We start from the raw sequence: 16,395 nt of genomic DNA, 5'->3' as shown, positions 1-16,395 counted from the left end.
TAGAAACATGTTATAATATAGTTTGAATCGTGCAATGTGGCTAGAAAGGCGTTAAAAAAAAGGACCTGAAACCGGCGCGAAACACCATATTGCTTGGGGTGCTGGTGTGTGCATGTGTTGTAAATGTGTGTACCTGACATTTAAACGGAAGAAGCTTTTTCCGGCGCAAAGTTTTTAAGTGCGTCGTGTGTTAACTAAAATTGTGCCACATATTTTTATTTAAACAATAATCTCAAACCCGATTCAGTTTCTTCTATTTCGCCTTTCGTTGTGAGCATAATGGGTGACGATCACGACGACCCATCTACACTTGGCAAATCTGAAACTGTGATGGAAACCGAAAACATCGAATCGGTATCACTGTCCGTGTCGGTGGTTTCTGATGACAGCAAAAATGAAGAACTCATTAAAAAGAAAAGAAAGAGTAGAAAAAAGTCTGATGGTTATACATCAAGAAAAAGATCAAGATCTACAAAACCCACCTCTTCAGATGAATATGAAGTGGAGATGATCATTGATCACAAAACCGATGAAGAGGTAAAAAGAATGTTGATGCTTAGTTTATTATTGACATAAACTTTCAAACTTAACAGGGCCGTGAGTTTTATCTTGTTCATTGGAAAGGTTGGAGTGATGATGATGATTCTTGGGTACCCATTGAAGACTGTGACTGTCCTGCACTAATTGCTGAATTTTATCAGCGTAATCCTGACAAAGACCCGTAAGTAATAATTTCATCAACATCATCAAGGATTTGTTTACATCTTGAATGGCTAAACAGGAATGGTTTGGAAATCCGACAAAAGAAGGCAACTGAATCTGCAGAACTTCAAAAATACATTGAAGGAATTCTTAAGCCAACAAATGAGGATATTGATCTAGCCATACAACTAGTTTGTAGTTCATCTGATAGACACAAATTTAATGGATTTAAAAGTATTTTAACTAATACTTATCGTGGGCACAGATATAGCTTTAATTACCATGATTTATTTTTATAGTCCATTTGTCCAATGAAGAAATCAACAAGTATGCATTCATGGTGTACAGAAAGAAACAGAAACTATTACAGATGGAAAAAAATTTGATGATGCAGTTACTTACTAGAGATTTTCGCCAAAGACGAGTTGATCAGCTCCAGCGATTGAAAGAATGGGAAACTGAAATCAATGAAACTACTCAGGGAAAACCGCCAGTCAAAATCGAAAACAATGTCGACTTAGATGAACCCCCAGTTGGTTTCACCTATGTTACTCAATGCAAGGTAAAAGAATCTTCATTGTCATCTAATGAGTATTCAAGACTGATTCAAAATTTTAGGCCGGAGATGGAGTAGTTATTCCGGACGACCCTGTAATTGGATGTGAATGTCTCGATTGCATCGACGGCCGCAAGACATGTTGTGGTCCGATGTCGGGTACACAGTCAGCATACACAAAAGCAGGGCGCCTCAAGGTTCCTGTTGGTACCCCAATTTACGAATGTAACAGTCGGTGTCGTTGTGGACCGGAATGTCCAAACCGAGTAGTCCAGAGAGGTTCAAAGGTGGATTTGTAACATTTATAAATTATTATACAGATAAACATAATAAGTAGCATTTTGTATTACAGTTGAAACTCTGCATTTTTCGCACAAGCAATGGTTGTGGTTGGGGTGTCAAAACACTTGAAACGATTCGTAAAAACAGCTTTGTTATTGAATATGTTGGGGAAGTCATTACCAACGAAGAAGCTGAAAAACGTGGAGTGCAGTATGGTAATCAATTGAACAGTTTATACGTTCAAAATCGTTCGAAAGAATGAAACGACTGCATTCTTGTTTATCTAGATTCAGAAGGAAGAACTTATCTTTTCGATTTGGATTTCAATGATATTGATTGTGTTTACTCCGTCGATGCTGCTCACCAGGGAAATGTTGCACACTTTATCAATCATTCGGTATCAGAGTCATTGAAACAAAACTCAAAAGCGGATTTAGTAAACAAATGATTTATTCACTTGCAGTGTGATCCTAATTTAGCCGTCTTTGCCGTGTGGGCAAATTGCATGGATCCCAATATGCCACGCCTTGCGCTCTTTGCCCAAAGAGACATTCATGTCGGAGAGGAGCTTACCTTCGATTATGCTTCATCTAAAACCGGTAAGCCTTTTTCTACGGAAGGTATTATAGGACTGCTATGCCAAACATTATGATTTGCGAACTTTTTGACAGAAAACCCGGAGGCAAAAACTTCAGTGTCATCAGGCAAAGAAGTTAGTGTAAAAAATGAATGCCGTTGCGGAGCTACTAATTGCCGAAAGATAATGTTTTCACTGCCAGAAAACCAAGTAATAGCCCCGTTTCTTAAGGCAGAATAAACAGCCATCTTATATGTAGCATGCAAGCTGTAACTTCGGGTTCCCAAAATTTGTGCCTCAGCAGAATTTCGTATTGGGAACTAATGACCTATATTCTTTTATCTCAACTAACAATTTCTTATCAAGTTTTTCGTGCTACATCCCATTAGATCCCATTTTTTGTTTTTTTTTCTGCATCATTCCCTATTACAAAATACTCTGGTAGAACTTGTTTGTGATGTCATGGGCCTCTTGCTTGCAACACTATTTGTTTTGTAGGGGTTGAGATAACTAGTATTAACTGTGTCTGCCGACTTCAATTAAAGATCAGTACTTGTGGTAAAGAAAGAAAAATATTAGCAAGGAGGCTGGACCTGCCCGGTACTTAGAAAATTTTCGTCCCCACTTGCCCTCCCATTTTGTTTGAAATATTAACTGCAACCCTTTAAAGATTTCAATTTAAAATAGGAGGGAGGGGAGAAGAAATTACAAGGGCACATTTGTAGGCGCCGAAAGTTTTATTGTTGCACGGCATTTGTATAGTAGTATATGATAGCAAAGATTTACTTATGCTACCAAAATTGTCTGCATCCTTTTGATGGCATTGTATTTACAAGCTCATGACAAACATCCGCAGGTGGTTTACCACAGATTGTCCCATAAATTTTAGTTTGTGTGATAATACACTTCAAAGCTGATGAATACCAATCAAGTTCAAAACCTGTTTCTCTTGACTGTTTAGATGCGGAAGGAACCCAGACGGAAAATAGCTCTGGCTGCTGAAGGAGCGCAGGAAATCCGTAAGATATTGTTGCAAGTTGATTACCGAGTTTGGATCATGCTGTGCGTCAGGATCATCGTCCTTCAAATCATCCAACTTATCTTCATCATCTAGTAACTGGCTAGATAACAATCCACCTGCATTTTCACGCATGCCTTCCACGCTCTGCTTTCAAAGACAAGAATACAAAAAAATTATTACAAACTGAAAAATGAATCACGAAGGCTGTTTTTACTTCTCCGTCTGTATCGTTATCGTCATCGTCCGCGAATGCCATCGCAGATTCCAGGCAATTAGATAGTTCATAGATCATTAATTTTAAAATTTTGACAAAGATGGATATCTCTTTGACACGATATTGAAGAACTCCACGTTGAGAGCGAGTTCGAATGCAGCCATCACCATCGGTATGATCGCTATCATCTTCAACTGTAATTGTAATTTCGGTGATGCGATTATCGTTTGTCGTTACACCGTGATGTAATAGTTTCGCAAGTGCTATGGAACTAAAAGAGAGATTGATTCAATTAGAGGAGTGGGGCAGATTATTATTGCAAGAATAACATGCTCATCGTAATTACCTGACTTTAGTCTCATAAGCACCAGAAAATACGTGCTGCCTCGAACACCATTGGTGTAAGACGAAATGAAGAGCTGACTGGCCTTTGGGTCCTGGTACAGATGACAGAAAGTCTAACACAGCTTCCATTTGGGCATGGATTAAATGTGCATAAACCATAATTAGTGACTGCGCAGCCACAAGTGACGAAGACCCTTGGAGTTTACTCAAAACACCTCTTAAGATCAAATCGACACTGTCGCCCAAATGACTCCCCGCACGATTGAATAAAGTGCTGACGAGCCGGCCAACAAAGGCTGAACTCGATTCATTAACCGTAGGATTCAGTAGATTGAGGACAACCTGAATGATAAAGTAAAGGCCAGTGTGGCCCTCAGAGTCCCGATAGGCAGCCACTTGATCCGGTGAAACAGATACAAAAGCTCGCAAACATTCCCCTCCATTCTGGAACGGAATCGATAATTTGTTATACAATACGAATTCAGATACAGGAAGTGTAAACGTGATGTATTACCTGGACGATGGTAGGGTCATCCGACGACAGAGCAGAGCGTACGGCACAAGGAAATGTTTGCATCAAAGCATCACTTAATGGAGGTTTAGAGGCTCGAACAAGAGTCTCAACGACATCTAATGCTACCCCATGCAATCCTGTTTACCAATATATAAATTTTGAACATCAAAGTTGGATAAATAAAAACAGTGTTACGCTTTTACAAACCTGACGGCACCTTGTCGGGTGGTGACTGAAGGATAGAGACTAAAGTGGGAACTAATCTATGTTGAAGGGGTCCTAGGCAAGCTTCGTTCTGTGAGAGCTCCCGGAAGATGTCTTGGGCAAGTTCAACAATTACAGGGTCTATTATAAGGAAATTAAAATTTACCTAAGGCGACAAAGCTGTAAAATAATTGCAAGTTAATTACCTGAATTGTGCTTTAGAAAAAGGGCGATAGTAAGCGGACAAACCTTGGACTCGCATGTCGCGGTAAAATTTTTATCAACCTAGAGAACAATTCGGCATTTTAGGTTAAAGAAGAAAGCACGAAGTAAAAAAGTATCAAAAACTAAATTAAATAAAGAGAAAATAATCAAGTGATACTCACAGCCAAAACCATAGCGAGAGTTTCAAGAACCAAGCTGAGTACTTCGTGGCTAAATAAAATGGCCAGATTCAACAAGGATTCCGTCACGATAGGTAGCATTGGTGTCAACATGGCAGTATTCTGTGATTCTTTCAAGTGTTCGCAAAATCCCCACACAGCTCTTGATGCGCAATAAGAGAGGCAAGAAATTAAGAAGTGTCTCAAATGAACACGCAAAGTAAGAATTACCGAACAGCAGTGATACGAAGAATGACATTCTGATGGGGCTGCAAAGCTTCGACGGTTGCCTGTATATACCGATTAAGTAATGTCGCCGGTAAGAAATTCGCGAACCGGCTAGCAGCCCACAGGCAACGGCCCAATAGAAAAGGTGAAGCTGCCAGGATACAAGATGTTAGCGATGAAACTTTGAAAACACTCCTTTTCCACTTACCGGCCATGCGATTATGCTGATCTAAGCTGCTCTGAAGGATAACCACTATATCCAAAGGCAATTGGTTTTCCTTTTGCTGAGATTCGAGAAGATCTTTGACGACGCCAAGGGATAGTAAAGAAGCTTCAACCACTTTCCACCAAAAGTTATTGCTGCCCTGAGTATGCATTACTTCAGCCTCTTGCAGGTGGCGCGTCACGGCTTCACACAGACCAGAGCAAGCTTCATCCTCGAATTCTTGTCGCAGAGCCTGTGAGATGTTGGTATATAATAATAGCAATAACTAAATAACGGTAATACAAAAAATAATGTTTTACGAGTAGAACATCTTGCGCGGCAAGACGAACGGAATAGGAAAATGAATCTTCGCTTTCGTCTTCAACAAAGCGGTCCGGGCTAGCTGTCCAGGTTGCAACTTGCTCTTCAGTTATTTGCATGAACAGGATAATATAGTAAATTATTTGACTGATCCCATCCCGTACAGCACTGCGGAAGCGGGGGGTTTCGACGAGGGCATGAACAAATTCGAAGATGCTAGAAACCAAGTTTTCGAAGCTGATAACCTCTCCTGTTGTAGTGAATTGTTAAAGGTATCGAAAGAATTACATTGAGAGCAATTAAACAAGGAGACATGATACCATCCAGATCAACTTGCTCATCAGATTCCTCGGTTTCATTAACAACGCAGGCAACGTAAACATGGGCGGAATGCGTCAATGTGTTCCATACCGTTGGAAGGATTTGTAATAACCATTGTGATAGCTGTTTTGGCACGTGCTTTACAAGCACCGTGAGCGCTGCATAAGACGAATAGTTTACGAAAGTCATAATAATGTTTCTGAAGTAGGAATACCTTTGACAATTGAGGTTTTGAGCCCGACGTCACTAGTCGGGCCATCAGGTTCTTGTAGATGTTTCACGAGAGCTTCAGTAAATGGCAGAAGAGAGGGTCCAAGGAGTTCCTTTACTAGCCCTTTGTTATACTCACCGGCTGAACATACTGCCTCCGTTAGGTTAGTAAATATTTGGATTGCTTGGGAACGCATTCTCACACTATATCGCTGCAAAACCAAAATTCCAAAACATGTTTAAAATGTAGCCCATAACAATATATAGTATACCTACAGTACTGTCAGAAAAAATCTTGTAAACCTCAGGAAGAATCACTGGGACTACCTAATGAAAACAAAAAATAAACAATTCAGCTGCTGATTCATAAAAAAATAAAATAAATAAACACCTGGGGCATCTGCTTATCATCAACATTGTGTGTAATTTCAAGTAACACACACATAGATCCTTGCAAACTGTCTTCACTACCCTGAGTCAGGTACATCATAAGAGTAGTAAACAGAGATGGCCACTCCTCTGGCCAATCCCAAGCAGCAATTGTTGAGATTGCATGTGCAGCTCCAGAACGAATTTTACTATTGGAATCTGAAAGAGCTCTCGGTAGAAGGTCACGTATCAAAGACTTAGCTTCTGGTAATGTTTCTGGGGGACGAAATTTCTCTTCACAGAGCTTCCACCAATGACAGTCAATGTACTGTTTCAAAAGAACTGTTGCTAACTGTCTGATAGGCAATTGATATTTAACATCCAAAATGATTTCAGTAAGGTAAATTCCAAACCCTTAATCAATAGTTTGATAAAAAGCATTTCAATCATCACTTTATCTGGTCACATGAATTTGAGCGAGAAATACCTTCTGTAACCTCCAAGGCTTGAACTTGGCTCTCCCCGGCCTTTCTTACTTCCTGATTAGCTGATAAAATACTGCGCAAAGTTTCGAGGGAAGCTTCTTTCAGTGAATTGTTAACTTCCGGAGCAGACATTGTATTACAGATAAATGACAACTAACTTTTCTTGAATTTATTTAACAACAACAGTTTCGACCGAGATGTTTTACTGAATTGCAGACAACACTCACGACTGTCTACGAACACATGGTGCAGAGATGGCGCCAAAATGTCTTTCAAGAACATCATTGTTACTGTTGCGGTGGCGCGCAAAATTTTTAAAAATTCTTATTTTGTTAGACATTTACACAGAAGCAGATTTTTACCATTCATTTTACAAACACGAGGTAATACGCATCAGGATTTATTAGTTTTACGCCAGATCCTGTTCCATGTTTTCACGTTCACTCCGATTTCGTAATTGCCTTTCCTGTTCACCAAATTTGATTTGTTTGTTCTTCTTCCACTCGGCCCACCACAGATTATCTTGTTCTAACTCTGTTAATCGTTCCTCAATTATAGCCATGCGGGTGGACAAACTTAATATGGGAGCAACAGGTTGCTTTTTGCATGCTTTATCTTAAAGTGAAACATACATCAATTGACTTTTCAAGGGTTACACTGATTATAAAATATTAAAGAGAAAACCGCGACCGTATTTATACCTGACTTAGTAATAATTTTCGGGCGAACGGAATGGACACATGCACGTATGGTAGCCATTGATTCTTTAACCATCTGTATTATGGCGGGAGAATGTCATAAAGTGTATATTGCTTTTATTGCAGCAACAAGGGTTAAAGAAGGTTTCTGTAATGGTAACTTTACCTGCTAATGTTTCGTGAAACACAGAAAGATGTTGGCTTTAAAGTTGAGATTAGAATTGCGTGTAGAATACTTTTTTAGCACCAGCCTTTGCTGGCCACTGCTTGACTTTTTTTAGACAATTGTTTAGGCCAAGTTAGCTTTCCCGTTCTGGGGCCTCCCGTTAATGCAACGTTTTGTAATTAGTTTTTCACCTGCACTCTTCGCTCTCCCTCTATGAACTGTCAAGTTTTGATTTTCGAGTGTGTGATGTAAAAAAGCTTAATCGACATGACAACGCCGTTAAATAGAAATCTGAGAAAACTAGCAGAATAAATTAACATCCGAGTAAAATAAGAAATTCTTTAAATTGTAGTATATTTCGACTTTTGTACTATTATTTTTATTATTCGAATTATTATTCGAAAGCAAAATGTCTACATCACTACTGTTACGTACGGTTTCAGGGCCATTGAGAAATTTGGGTCACTTTAAAGCCGTAAGGAAAATCATTTTGATTTTTGCAACAATGATGTTGAATTTTCTTTTTTCTCTCACAGGGAAGTGTCTGGACAATAACTAGAGAAGCTCACAATAAGGTGATAAATGTAATAAACCACATTGTTGTATTATGATTTCATAACAGATCTAAACACTGTTTATAGAGCAAAAGTCTTCTGGCTCAGTATGGTGGAAGGTTTACAGTAACAATGCTTCCAGGTCCAAAAATCTTGTGCTCTGTATTAATCAGCTTATTCATTCAACATATTGTAATCTTTTACATTATAGGTGATGGGATTGGTCCAGAGATGATGACTTTTGTTAAGGAAGTTTACAGATATGCTGGTGTACCAGTAGATTTTGAAGAAATTAGCTTTGATCCAAACTCTGAATCAGAAACAGATTTTTTTGATGCCATCACATCAATCAAAAGAAATGGAGTTGCCATTAAAGGTAATAGTTGTTACATCTGAATGTCTGACTGTTTTTCAAATGCCATCCTTCTGTTTGCATCAGGGAATATTGAAACAAGAGAAAACAGACCAGGACAAATCTCTAGAAATGTTGAGCTTCGCAATGAGCTAGATCTTTTTACATATGTAATGAACTGTGAATCCTTTCCAGGAGTTCAAACCAGACATAAAGATATTGTATTATATTATAACTATACATGAATTTTCCCCTGATGTTAATTTGTCATTAAAATTTAACTTTGCAGGATATTGTTCTTATTAGACAGAACACAGAGGGAGAGTATGCAATGTTAGAGCATGAGGTAATCTGACATGGAACTTTATTTCATTTGGTGATCAAGAATTATTTATCATAATACTATAAAGAACGTGCCTGGTGTCGTCGAAAGTTTGAAGATAGTTACGCGTGCGAATTCAGAAAGACTCGCCCGCTATGCTTTCGATCTCGCTCAAAAGCAAGGAAGAAAGAAAGTTACTACCGTACACAAGGCTAATATTATGTGGGTTATTACTTGAACTGCTTTTTCTCGTTCAAAAATTCTGAGTAACATTTTTCACTTTAGGAAAGTCTCAGACGGCCTTTTCTTAGAAACGTGTACTGCAGTAGCAAAGGAGTATCCAAATATTGAGCATAACAACATGATTATTGATAACTGTTGCATGCAAATGGTGGCTAAGTAATCATATTTTTTATATGGATCAAAAGTTTCCTGGTTGATTAAAACAATTTTTTTTAAGACCCCAGCAGTTTGATGTTATGATCATGACCAATCTATATGGCAATATTGTTTCGAATCTTGCATGCGGTCTCATCGGTGGCCCTGGTTTACTGAGCGGAAGAAATATGGGTCCTCAATATGCTGTTTTTGAACCGGGTAAATTAGTTTAATGTCATTTTATCACAAGCATCATCGAACCATTGTTTGACGCGTACTGTATTTGGTAATTGGTTTGCTTCCCAGGAACCAGAAATACTGGACAATCTATTGCTGGAAAAAATATTGCTAATCCTATTGCAATGTTGAACGCTTCGGTAGATTTGCTTGACCATTTGGGACTAGATTACCATGCCCAATTGGTAGGAAGCGCTATTAATAAAACAGTGAACGAGGACCGTATATGGACCCCAGGTAACCATCCGAAAACTAAATAGTGTAATTCAACCTAATATTTATGATTGTTTTCAGATCTTCACGGCCAAGCAACAAGTATAGATGTTGTACAGAATGTTATCCGTAACATCCAAGAACAAACCAAAACGAAGAATTGGTAAGTTGTCCATCAAATTATATAATAATTAATCCTGTTTGGGAATTAGGAAAACGTGCTTTTTTCTCACGCCTTTTCTTCTTTAATTCATTTACAGCATAAATCAAGTGCATGTTAAATTATTAACGAAATAGTTATAACTTATAGTAATAGATATAACTTGTAGTATTATAGTAATGGAGCTGCATGCCAATTAAATTGAATTATAGTCTTTCTATTAACAAATCTCTATTTTATCTGCTTGTCGTCTGATTTGCATTATGAAACTTTAACGATCTCGTAGTCTATTTAGAACTCACAAAAAAAATTGTGCTTGTAAGCATCCTCGTCTTGTTGACGTTATGTCATATCTGCTTTTCACTCTCAGGGCTGCAATGTAGAATGAAATTTTCCTGATGCCGCAGTTGGAGTCATCAGCATCGGTGAAGTTTGTAGTCAGTCTTCAATTTAGTTTCACTTATTTTGTTTGGACATGTGTATTTGAGCTTCTGGCCGAAAAGAAGAAGCCAATACAAATTGAACATAATAAAGATCGAATATCCTCTTCCGACTGTTTGCCTATGGATCGGGATGGGGCAAACGTTTACTTGAAATCAAGCAGTAAGGTTAAAATGGGTATGTGATGAACAACAACTGAACCAGAAAAATAGTGAATGGAGTATTCCAATTTCCAATCATGCTTTTACAGATAGTATAAATGGGTTGAACTACAGCTCAATAACGCGTTCGGCTTCGGGGGCTTTTTTATGTTTGAAAACACTAGACATCCGGCAAAGGATTAGGCTTGGCATTGTCGATTTTCTCAGCAACCTGTTCTGCTTTCTCCAGGTACTGCGATACACTTTGTCTGATTGTCTCCATTAACTGCTTGACTTGACCGAAGCTTGCAAACTAACAAAAAGAAAAAAAAATTTAGTTAATAATAGTCGTTAATCTTTGGATACACTTACAGTATAAATTATGTATGCGGTTGCTAAAAGTACCAATAGCAACAAAATGTAACGGATGATATTGGGTTTAACAGGGGGGGACCCCGAATGGGAAGGTAGTGGCTTGGCTGCGCTGCCATCGGTCACATCTACGCGGCGCCGAGATTCGTAAGTATACTGGGAAGAGCTAGAGACAGATCGAATGCTCGGCCTTGGTGTTGGCGTACCCTTAAAGTAAACAAATAAATTTAGTTCTTTACCTTAAGTTTTTTAATTAAAATAAGTCAACTAACTTGACGGTCAACCAACGGTAAAGCGCTAACAGAAGATGGGGGTCGCTCTGCGATCCGCTTACGAATCACAGTTAGCGGTTCCGGAGTGGAGATAATTGGATCTGCTATAAGAGGGACAGGGGCAGGAGCAGGAACAGGGGTAGATGAACTGGGTTGTACAAAATGCTCTGCTACTATTTCAATATTCTGATGATCTTCTTTCTGTTCCTGAGGTTCATCCTCTGAATCAGAGTATTTTTCTTCATGGGAAGCCCCATTACCATTTGTATGTTCAACTTCAACTACAGGGGGTTGTGTTCCATTTTGCAAGAGTGCTGCTAGTTTTCGCTGATAGACCGATCTAGTAGTGTCTGCAATTGGCAAATGGAATTACTTTGATTAGGTTTGAATAATGAGTTATAATTTCGTTTACCAACAATGGGACCCACTGGTATGCCAAATGATTGCAGTTGGCTAAAGAGATCATCATCGGAAATGGTGGTGATGTCCAATCCGTTGAAGAGTAAACTGTTGTTTGACACTTCAACCTTTAATTTAGAAAAAAATAAACCAATGAGCACAACTAAGGCAACATTTATGTACCCTTTGCTCGATGATAGCATCGCCTTCCTCGTCACTGGAGAAATCACCTTTCTGGGCGGCAATCGGGGCAACGTGTTGCTCATAAAGCTTAACGAATTCTTCCTTTCTGGCGCTTTGAACGGGCGGTTGAACCCCGTGGCTTATTAATTCGTTTTTCAACTGTTCTTTAGTCAAACTCGCCATGGTATTTCACAAATACAATCTGCTAAAAAGATACAAACCAAGTAATTTTATCCTGATATACTACGACCAGACTAAAACACAAAAATATTAAAACCAAAAAGGCAACGTTATCAGCTTCAAGTTCAAACAACTGGAACTGGAAGTGCACTGTACAACTTACAGACGCCTTAGCCTGCGGCGCTGTCAGCTCGCGGCATTTCTTCTAAAACTACGATATTTACTATTTATATATGCTTTCAATCTTAAATTTTCTTAGTACTACAGAAAATTCTGAATACTTAAAAAATATACTTTTAACATTTATAACCACCATTCAAAAATTATGCAGATTTTACTAATTTAGTATTATAATTATGAATCTATCAGTTTTTTCTTTGAAAATTTTGTAATTTTACTCGTAACCTCTGTTAACTAAATGCCGCTATAGCTTAGTTGGCTGCAAGATATACATCTCAGGTCAAGCTAAATTGCCATGTGATAATTGCAATTTTCTTGTCTGGTTATTGGATTAAACAACGTTGCAGGGAAAAACATCTTATTTCAGAAGTACCAGGAGAAACCAGGATTTCGGTATGACAGAAAACGTATACTGAGTGTCAACCGAAATATCGTCCTCAAAGATGGTCGGCTCTGGCAGTAAGCTATTTTAGATCTCCATGAAAGAAGGTATTTTGGTATGAAAGCTGAGACTGACGAGCTAAATCGAACTAAGCTGTGGGTCTCAAACCTAAACTACAATACGACATTCTTTTAAAAGTATTGTGACCAGAATACAAAAGAGAAGTGTAACTTCATGGCAAGGAAAAAAATGTAGCCGTAGGCTTTGAATCAAACCGCGGAAGGACATTAGACCTATAAATATAAAAAGGCTCCTACTAGCCTAGTTAAATGGGGTTTCTGACTGTCTATGCCACTAAATTAAAATTTAAATGGGTCTGGCTAAAATGCGATCGTATTTTGACTACCTTTCGCAGAGATGTACACGCAAATGCATTTCAAAACAGTGAAATATTCAATCCACCACAAAAATGCATTTACTCATTGGCGATTTTTTTAACAATGTGGGACGCAGCAGCTCAAAGTACGCTATAGTGTTCCAATACATTTTTCGTCGTGCTAGTTTGATCGGGGTAATAATAATAAAACTCGTACACGTGTTGATCACAACCGTTTATTGAAAACCATGCACTGATAATGACCAGTGTTATTGTTGTGGGAAGTCCTTCTAACGTCAATATTTTTCTGAGATGAAAATGAAAAAAATGGATTGAATAAATGTCTCCATTAATCAGGAAAACTACGGTTGTTTCCCGAATCCTATAGATATTGGTAGACGCCATCTAGTGGTGCACATAGAAACTAGACAGGGAGTTGCAATAGGACAATTTTGTCCAAAAACCTGGACAAAGTAAAACAATAATAACAATAATGACGTTATTGAAGACCAATTTAGTTAATCATTAATATAGCGTCCATTTGCATTGTTTATTGCTTTCTGTCTTGTATTACGAAACTATGAATGTGTGATTATGACTTCTTATTCAGTTATTCGACGTAAGTAGGCCATGTACTTTGAACGCGGAGCGTGGAATGGTATATTGTGGAAAGAGGTCTGATCGCCTATAGCATTTTTCCTACCCTACAGAATTTTTTAGATTTAGACCCTACGTATAAAACCCCCTATTAGAGGGTTTCATATGTACTCCGTGGAAATGCCAAGCCTGGAAGTTGTTTTGCCGACGTATCTCTTTAAACTCAATGTCACTCTATATATCTTTATCCATTTTCAACGCATTTCACGATATATCCAGCCTGAGGCAATTTCGACTTTCCATCTCCAACAGATGTCCCTCTCCACGTTGATTTCGCCGATGTACCATTCCGCGTTCCAAGTATGTGAAATACCCGATATTGTCCTATCGGCAGATGCAGAAGCTGTGTTGTTCGTGGGGAAGCAAATAATTACTTAACATAACTTTCATGAACGAAAAGCATTAAAAACATATTTGCCTGGCCAGGTGGTCCTGGGAGGTTGTTTTTCGTCAACTTAAGCCATTCCAACATAAAAGGTAGTGATTACCCGAGTGTTCACGTCAGTTTAAATCTATGAAACATGTCTAAGTGTTATATCTTTAAAATAATTCACTTCTTTGTCGTAACCCCAAACGTTTTTTTTTCCTCATTACTGTAGTCCACCATGTCAAACAATGATAATGAGTCAGATGTGGAATATTCTGAAACTGAGGAATATGGTTATGATGATTATTACAATCCTTGTAATGATGCCGATAATGAAACCATGAACCAAAAAAAATGTGATCCAGAACATTTTGAATTTGAGTGTCTAACAGTAGATCAGGTTGGAAATATTTCTATTGGTGTTATTTTGAAAATTAAACGAATGGCTTGTTGTTTTCCTTAACAGGTGGAAAGATTATTGAATGAATTAGTAGAAACTTTGAGCAGCAGACTGAGATTGACACCTTCCCTTTCCAAACTACTGCTACACACTCATAACTGGGCTTTAGATTCAGTCATTAAAATGTATTTGGAAGATGCCTCTCAGCTGCTAGTTCAATCTAAACTAAAACCAGAAAAAACCCCTGTCGTTAAGACTCTATCAAAAACTCTAGTTTGCCCAATCTGTATTGTTATGCTACCAAAAGATGTGTTTTGTGGAATTGGATGCAGCCATCTCTTTTGTAAAGGTTGCTGGAATGCTTATCTTGAAACTCAGGTCATGCATGGTGTATCTACAGGTATGGACTGTTGTTTTAAGACAAAAATGTATGACCAAAAAATTTTGTATTTTACAGGAACAGAATGTATGGGTTGTTCTGTTATGGCAACAGAAGACTTTGTCTTGCCTTTACTAGCCACGCCTCAACTGAAGGAACGTTATGTCCGTCACGCCTTCTCCGACTACGTTAGGTCCCATCCGGAACTGAGATTCTGCCCAGGCCCTAATTGTAACATAATTATAAGGGCCAAGGAAAACAAGGCCAAGAGGATTGTTTGCCATTCTTGCAAGACAACATTCTGGTACGTATCCTCAAGCCTTCTACTTCATATATTTTGCTATAAATTTAATATTATTTTTAGCTTTCGATGTGGGAGTGAATATCACGCTCCAACTGACTGCGAAACAATTAGACAGTGGCTGACCAAGTGTGCAGATGATAGCGAAACGGCCAACTATATTTCTGCTCATACTAAAGTGAGTATAGCTTTTCCGGTGACTAGAAGTTCTTAATCTCTTTTGCTTTTATATCATTAGGTTTGCCCCAAGTGCCAAATTTGTATAGAAAAGAACGGTGGTTGTAACCACATGCAATGTTATGGATGTAAACATGACTTTTGCTGGATGTGCCTGGGCGATTGGAAGACGCACGGGTCGGAATACTACCGTTGCTCACGTTATGAAGAGAACCCTAATGTAGCCAACGAGTCGTCTCATGCTCGAGCTAAAGAAGCCTTGAAAAAATACCTCCATTATTTTGAACGAGTGAGTGATATGATGTAATTTATTTTATTGGAAATTTTAATAGTATGTTTTCGAACATGTTTTAAATCCTAAGTGGGAAAATCATGCAAAAAGTTTACGACTGGAGGAGCAGACGTTGCAACGGATTCGTGAACGCATTCAGTGTAAAGTTATGACAGGCACAGAGGGTACTTGGATTGACTGGCAGTGTCTACTGGATGCTGCTGCTTTGCTAGCACGTTGTAGATATACGCTGCAGTATACTTACCCGTACGCTTATTATATGGACGCGGGGCCCCGTAAAGAATTGGTAAGCAGTTTCAGAACCATCATCCTTCTGGGAATAAAATGTAGTAAAGAATTATACCTCTTTTAGTTTGAGTATCAACAGGCTCAGCTAGAAGCTGAGATAGAAAACCTGTCGTGGAAGGTAGAACGTGCAGAGACAACCGATCGAGGCGATCTGGGCATTCAAATGGACGTTTGCGAAAAACGTCGTACCACACTTTTGCAAGATTTTCTTGAATCGTGAAGTTTTCTCTAAATGTAACAAAGAGAAAGCATGGAAAATTTACCAACAAACTTGTAACTATCGTCAGATACTTTTTCTTTTTTGCCTGCAGCTTTATCGAAAAATCGAAATTGCGATGTGTCCTGTCCTTTTGAACATTTTTTTTTGTTCGGCTCATTTCAAATTTTGTCCTCATTTTTTTTGTTTCGATTTTTATGGCGTTTTTCCGTTTAGGTGTTTTTTTCTTTTCTGTTTTCGGTTTCTTTTTTCCGTAGCAGATTATTAAATTGATTAAATAAATAACATTATCGATGAAAACCTTAACACTGTATTACGTAAATCTGATTGCAGGTTTGTTTTGTGACATAATATATAAATAATTCGAGTATGAAA

General features: G+C 38.3%; 5 protein-coding genes across 7 annotated transcripts; 3 read left to right on the top strand and 2 right to left on the bottom strand.

Annotated features, from left to right (window-relative positions):
• Positions 1–78: 78 nt before the first annotated feature.
• Positions 79–3,044, top strand: LOC130700894 (histone-lysine N-methyltransferase SUV39H2-like). Its single transcript, XM_057522883.2, has 9 exons — positions 79–537; positions 594–721; positions 782–936; positions 1,002–1,264; positions 1,321–1,545; positions 1,611–1,755; positions 1,828–1,937; positions 2,004–2,139; positions 2,212–3,044. Exons 1-9 carry the CDS (start codon positions 280–282, stop codon positions 2,355–2,357), a joined length of 1,566 nt encoding a protein of 521 aa, XP_057378866.1. The 5' UTR covers positions 79–279; the 3' UTR covers positions 2,358–3,044.
• Positions 2,927–7,998, bottom strand: LOC130700885 (importin-9-like). 2 transcript variants are annotated; one of them, XM_057522867.2, is made up of 17 exons: positions 7,802–7,998; positions 7,639–7,711; positions 6,940–7,552; positions 6,475–6,866; positions 6,360–6,410; positions 6,088–6,295; positions 5,873–6,031; positions 5,552–5,802; positions 5,235–5,484; positions 5,030–5,177; positions 4,802–4,961; positions 4,622–4,700; positions 4,419–4,556; positions 4,212–4,348; positions 3,699–4,141; positions 3,353–3,623; positions 2,927–3,285 (listed from the first exon to the last, which is right to left on the bottom strand). In XM_057522867.2, the coding sequence occupies exons 3-17, from the start codon at positions 7,067–7,069 to the stop codon at positions 3,025–3,027; spliced, it is 3,078 nt and encodes a 1,025-aa protein (XP_057378850.1). In that variant the 5' UTR covers positions 7,070–7,552; positions 7,639–7,711; positions 7,802–7,998; the 3' UTR covers positions 2,927–3,024. The 2 variants fall into 2 exon arrangements, with proteins under 2 accessions (XP_057378850.1, XP_057378851.1); XM_057522868.2 differs by having other exon boundaries at positions 2,927–3,282.
• A 132-nt stretch (positions 7,999–8,130) lies between these two features.
• On the top strand, positions 8,131–11,214 carry LOC130700900 (isocitrate dehydrogenase [NAD] subunit gamma, mitochondrial-like). 2 transcript variants are annotated; one of them, XM_057522889.2, is made up of 12 exons: positions 8,131–8,276; positions 8,338–8,376; positions 8,443–8,497; positions 8,567–8,731; positions 8,795–8,928; positions 8,997–9,053; positions 9,118–9,251; positions 9,315–9,428; positions 9,490–9,626; positions 9,714–9,881; positions 9,939–10,020; positions 11,045–11,214. In XM_057522889.2, the coding sequence occupies exons 1-12, from the start codon at positions 8,211–8,213 to the stop codon at positions 11,067–11,069; spliced, it is 1,176 nt and encodes a 391-aa protein (XP_057378872.1). In that variant the 5' UTR covers positions 8,131–8,210; the 3' UTR covers positions 11,070–11,214. The 2 variants fall into 2 exon arrangements, with proteins under 2 accessions (XP_057378872.1, XP_057378873.1); XM_057522890.2 differs by lacking the exon at positions 11,045–11,214 and adding an exon at positions 10,388–10,563.
• On the bottom strand, positions 10,486–12,174 carry LOC130700903 (lamina-associated polypeptide 2-like). Its single transcript, XM_057522897.2, has 5 exons — positions 11,825–12,174; positions 11,655–11,769; positions 11,243–11,592; positions 10,971–11,177; positions 10,486–10,911 (listed from the first exon to the last, which is right to left on the bottom strand). The coding sequence occupies exons 1-5, from the start codon at positions 12,005–12,007 to the stop codon at positions 10,780–10,782; spliced, it is 987 nt and encodes a 328-aa protein (XP_057378880.1). The 5' UTR covers positions 12,008–12,174; the 3' UTR covers positions 10,486–10,779.
• A 1,732-nt stretch (positions 12,175–13,906) lies between these two features.
• Positions 13,907–16,227, top strand: LOC130700896 (potential E3 ubiquitin-protein ligase ariadne-2-like). The gene is made up of 8 exons (XM_057522884.2): positions 13,907–14,076; positions 14,199–14,366; positions 14,433–14,766; positions 14,824–15,049; positions 15,110–15,224; positions 15,285–15,512; positions 15,586–15,801; positions 15,868–16,227. Exons 2-8 carry the CDS (start codon positions 14,205–14,207, stop codon positions 16,021–16,023), a joined length of 1,437 nt encoding a protein of 478 aa, XP_057378867.1. The 5' UTR covers positions 13,907–14,076; positions 14,199–14,204; the 3' UTR covers positions 16,024–16,227.
• Positions 16,228–16,395: the final 168 nt, after the last annotated feature.

The sequence above is a fragment of the Daphnia carinata genome, chromosome 9 (genome assembly GCF_022539665.2).
Source record: "Daphnia carinata strain CSIRO-1 chromosome 9, CSIRO_AGI_Dcar_HiC_V3, whole genome shotgun sequence".
NCBI classification, from domain to species: domain Eukaryota; kingdom Metazoa; phylum Arthropoda; class Branchiopoda; order Diplostraca; family Daphniidae; genus Daphnia; species Daphnia carinata.
This window is presented reverse-complemented; position numbering and strand designations above follow the sequence as displayed.

Excerpts from the sequence above, each read along its gene's own strand:
- LOC130700903 (XM_057522897.2), bottom strand. The coding sequence starts at position 12,007 with ATGGCGAGTTTGACTAAAGAACAGTTGAAAAACGAATTAATAAGCCAC. Across the intron at positions 11,178-11,242 it reads TACCGTTGGTTGACCGTCAA|GGTACGCCAACACCAAGGCC; the intron begins GTTAGTTGACTT and ends GTTTACTTTAAG. Across the intron at positions 10,912-10,970 it reads CCGCATACATAATTTATACT|TTTGCAAGCTTCGGTCAAGT; the intron begins GTAAGTGTATCC and ends TCTTTTTGTTAG.
- LOC130700896 (XM_057522884.2), top strand. The coding sequence starts at position 14,205 with ATGTCAAACAATGATAATGAGTCAGATGTGGAATATTCTGAAACTGAG. Across the intron at positions 15,050-15,109 it reads TCTTGCAAGACAACATTCTG|CTTTCGATGTGGGAGTGAAT; the intron begins GTACGTATCCTC and ends TATTATTTTTAG. Across the intron at positions 15,225-15,284 it reads ATATTTCTGCTCATACTAAA|GTTTGCCCCAAGTGCCAAAT; the intron begins GTGAGTATAGCT and ends TTATATCATTAG.
- LOC130700900 (XM_057522889.2), top strand. The coding sequence starts at position 8,211 with ATGTCTACATCACTACTGTTACGTACGGTTTCAGGGCCATTGAGAAAT. Across the intron at positions 8,929-8,996 it reads AAACCAGACATAAAGATATT|GATATTGTTCTTATTAGACA; the intron begins GTATTATATTAT and ends TTAACTTTGCAG. Across the intron at positions 9,627-9,713 it reads ATATGCTGTTTTTGAACCGG|GAACCAGAAATACTGGACAA; the intron begins GTAAATTAGTTT and ends TTTGCTTCCCAG.
- LOC130700885 (XM_057522867.2), bottom strand. The coding sequence starts at position 7,069 with ATGTCTGCTCCGGAAGTTAACAATTCACTGAAAGAAGCTTCCCTCGAA. Across the intron at positions 5,178-5,234 it reads TCAGCATAATCGCATGGCCG|CTTCACCTTTTCTATTGGGC; the intron begins GTAAGTGGAAAA and ends GTATCCTGGCAG. Across the intron at positions 4,142-4,211 it reads ATGACCCTACCATCGTCCAG|AATGGAGGGGAATGTTTGCG; the intron begins GTAATACATCAC and ends ATTCCGTTCCAG.
- LOC130700894 (XM_057522883.2), top strand. The coding sequence starts at position 280 with ATGGGTGACGATCACGACGACCCATCTACACTTGGCAAATCTGAAACT. Across the intron at positions 722-781 it reads CGTAATCCTGACAAAGACCC|GAATGGTTTGGAAATCCGAC; the intron begins GTAAGTAATAAT and ends ATGGCTAAACAG. Across the intron at positions 1,265-1,320 it reads CCTATGTTACTCAATGCAAG|GCCGGAGATGGAGTAGTTAT; the intron begins GTAAAAGAATCT and ends TCAAAATTTTAG.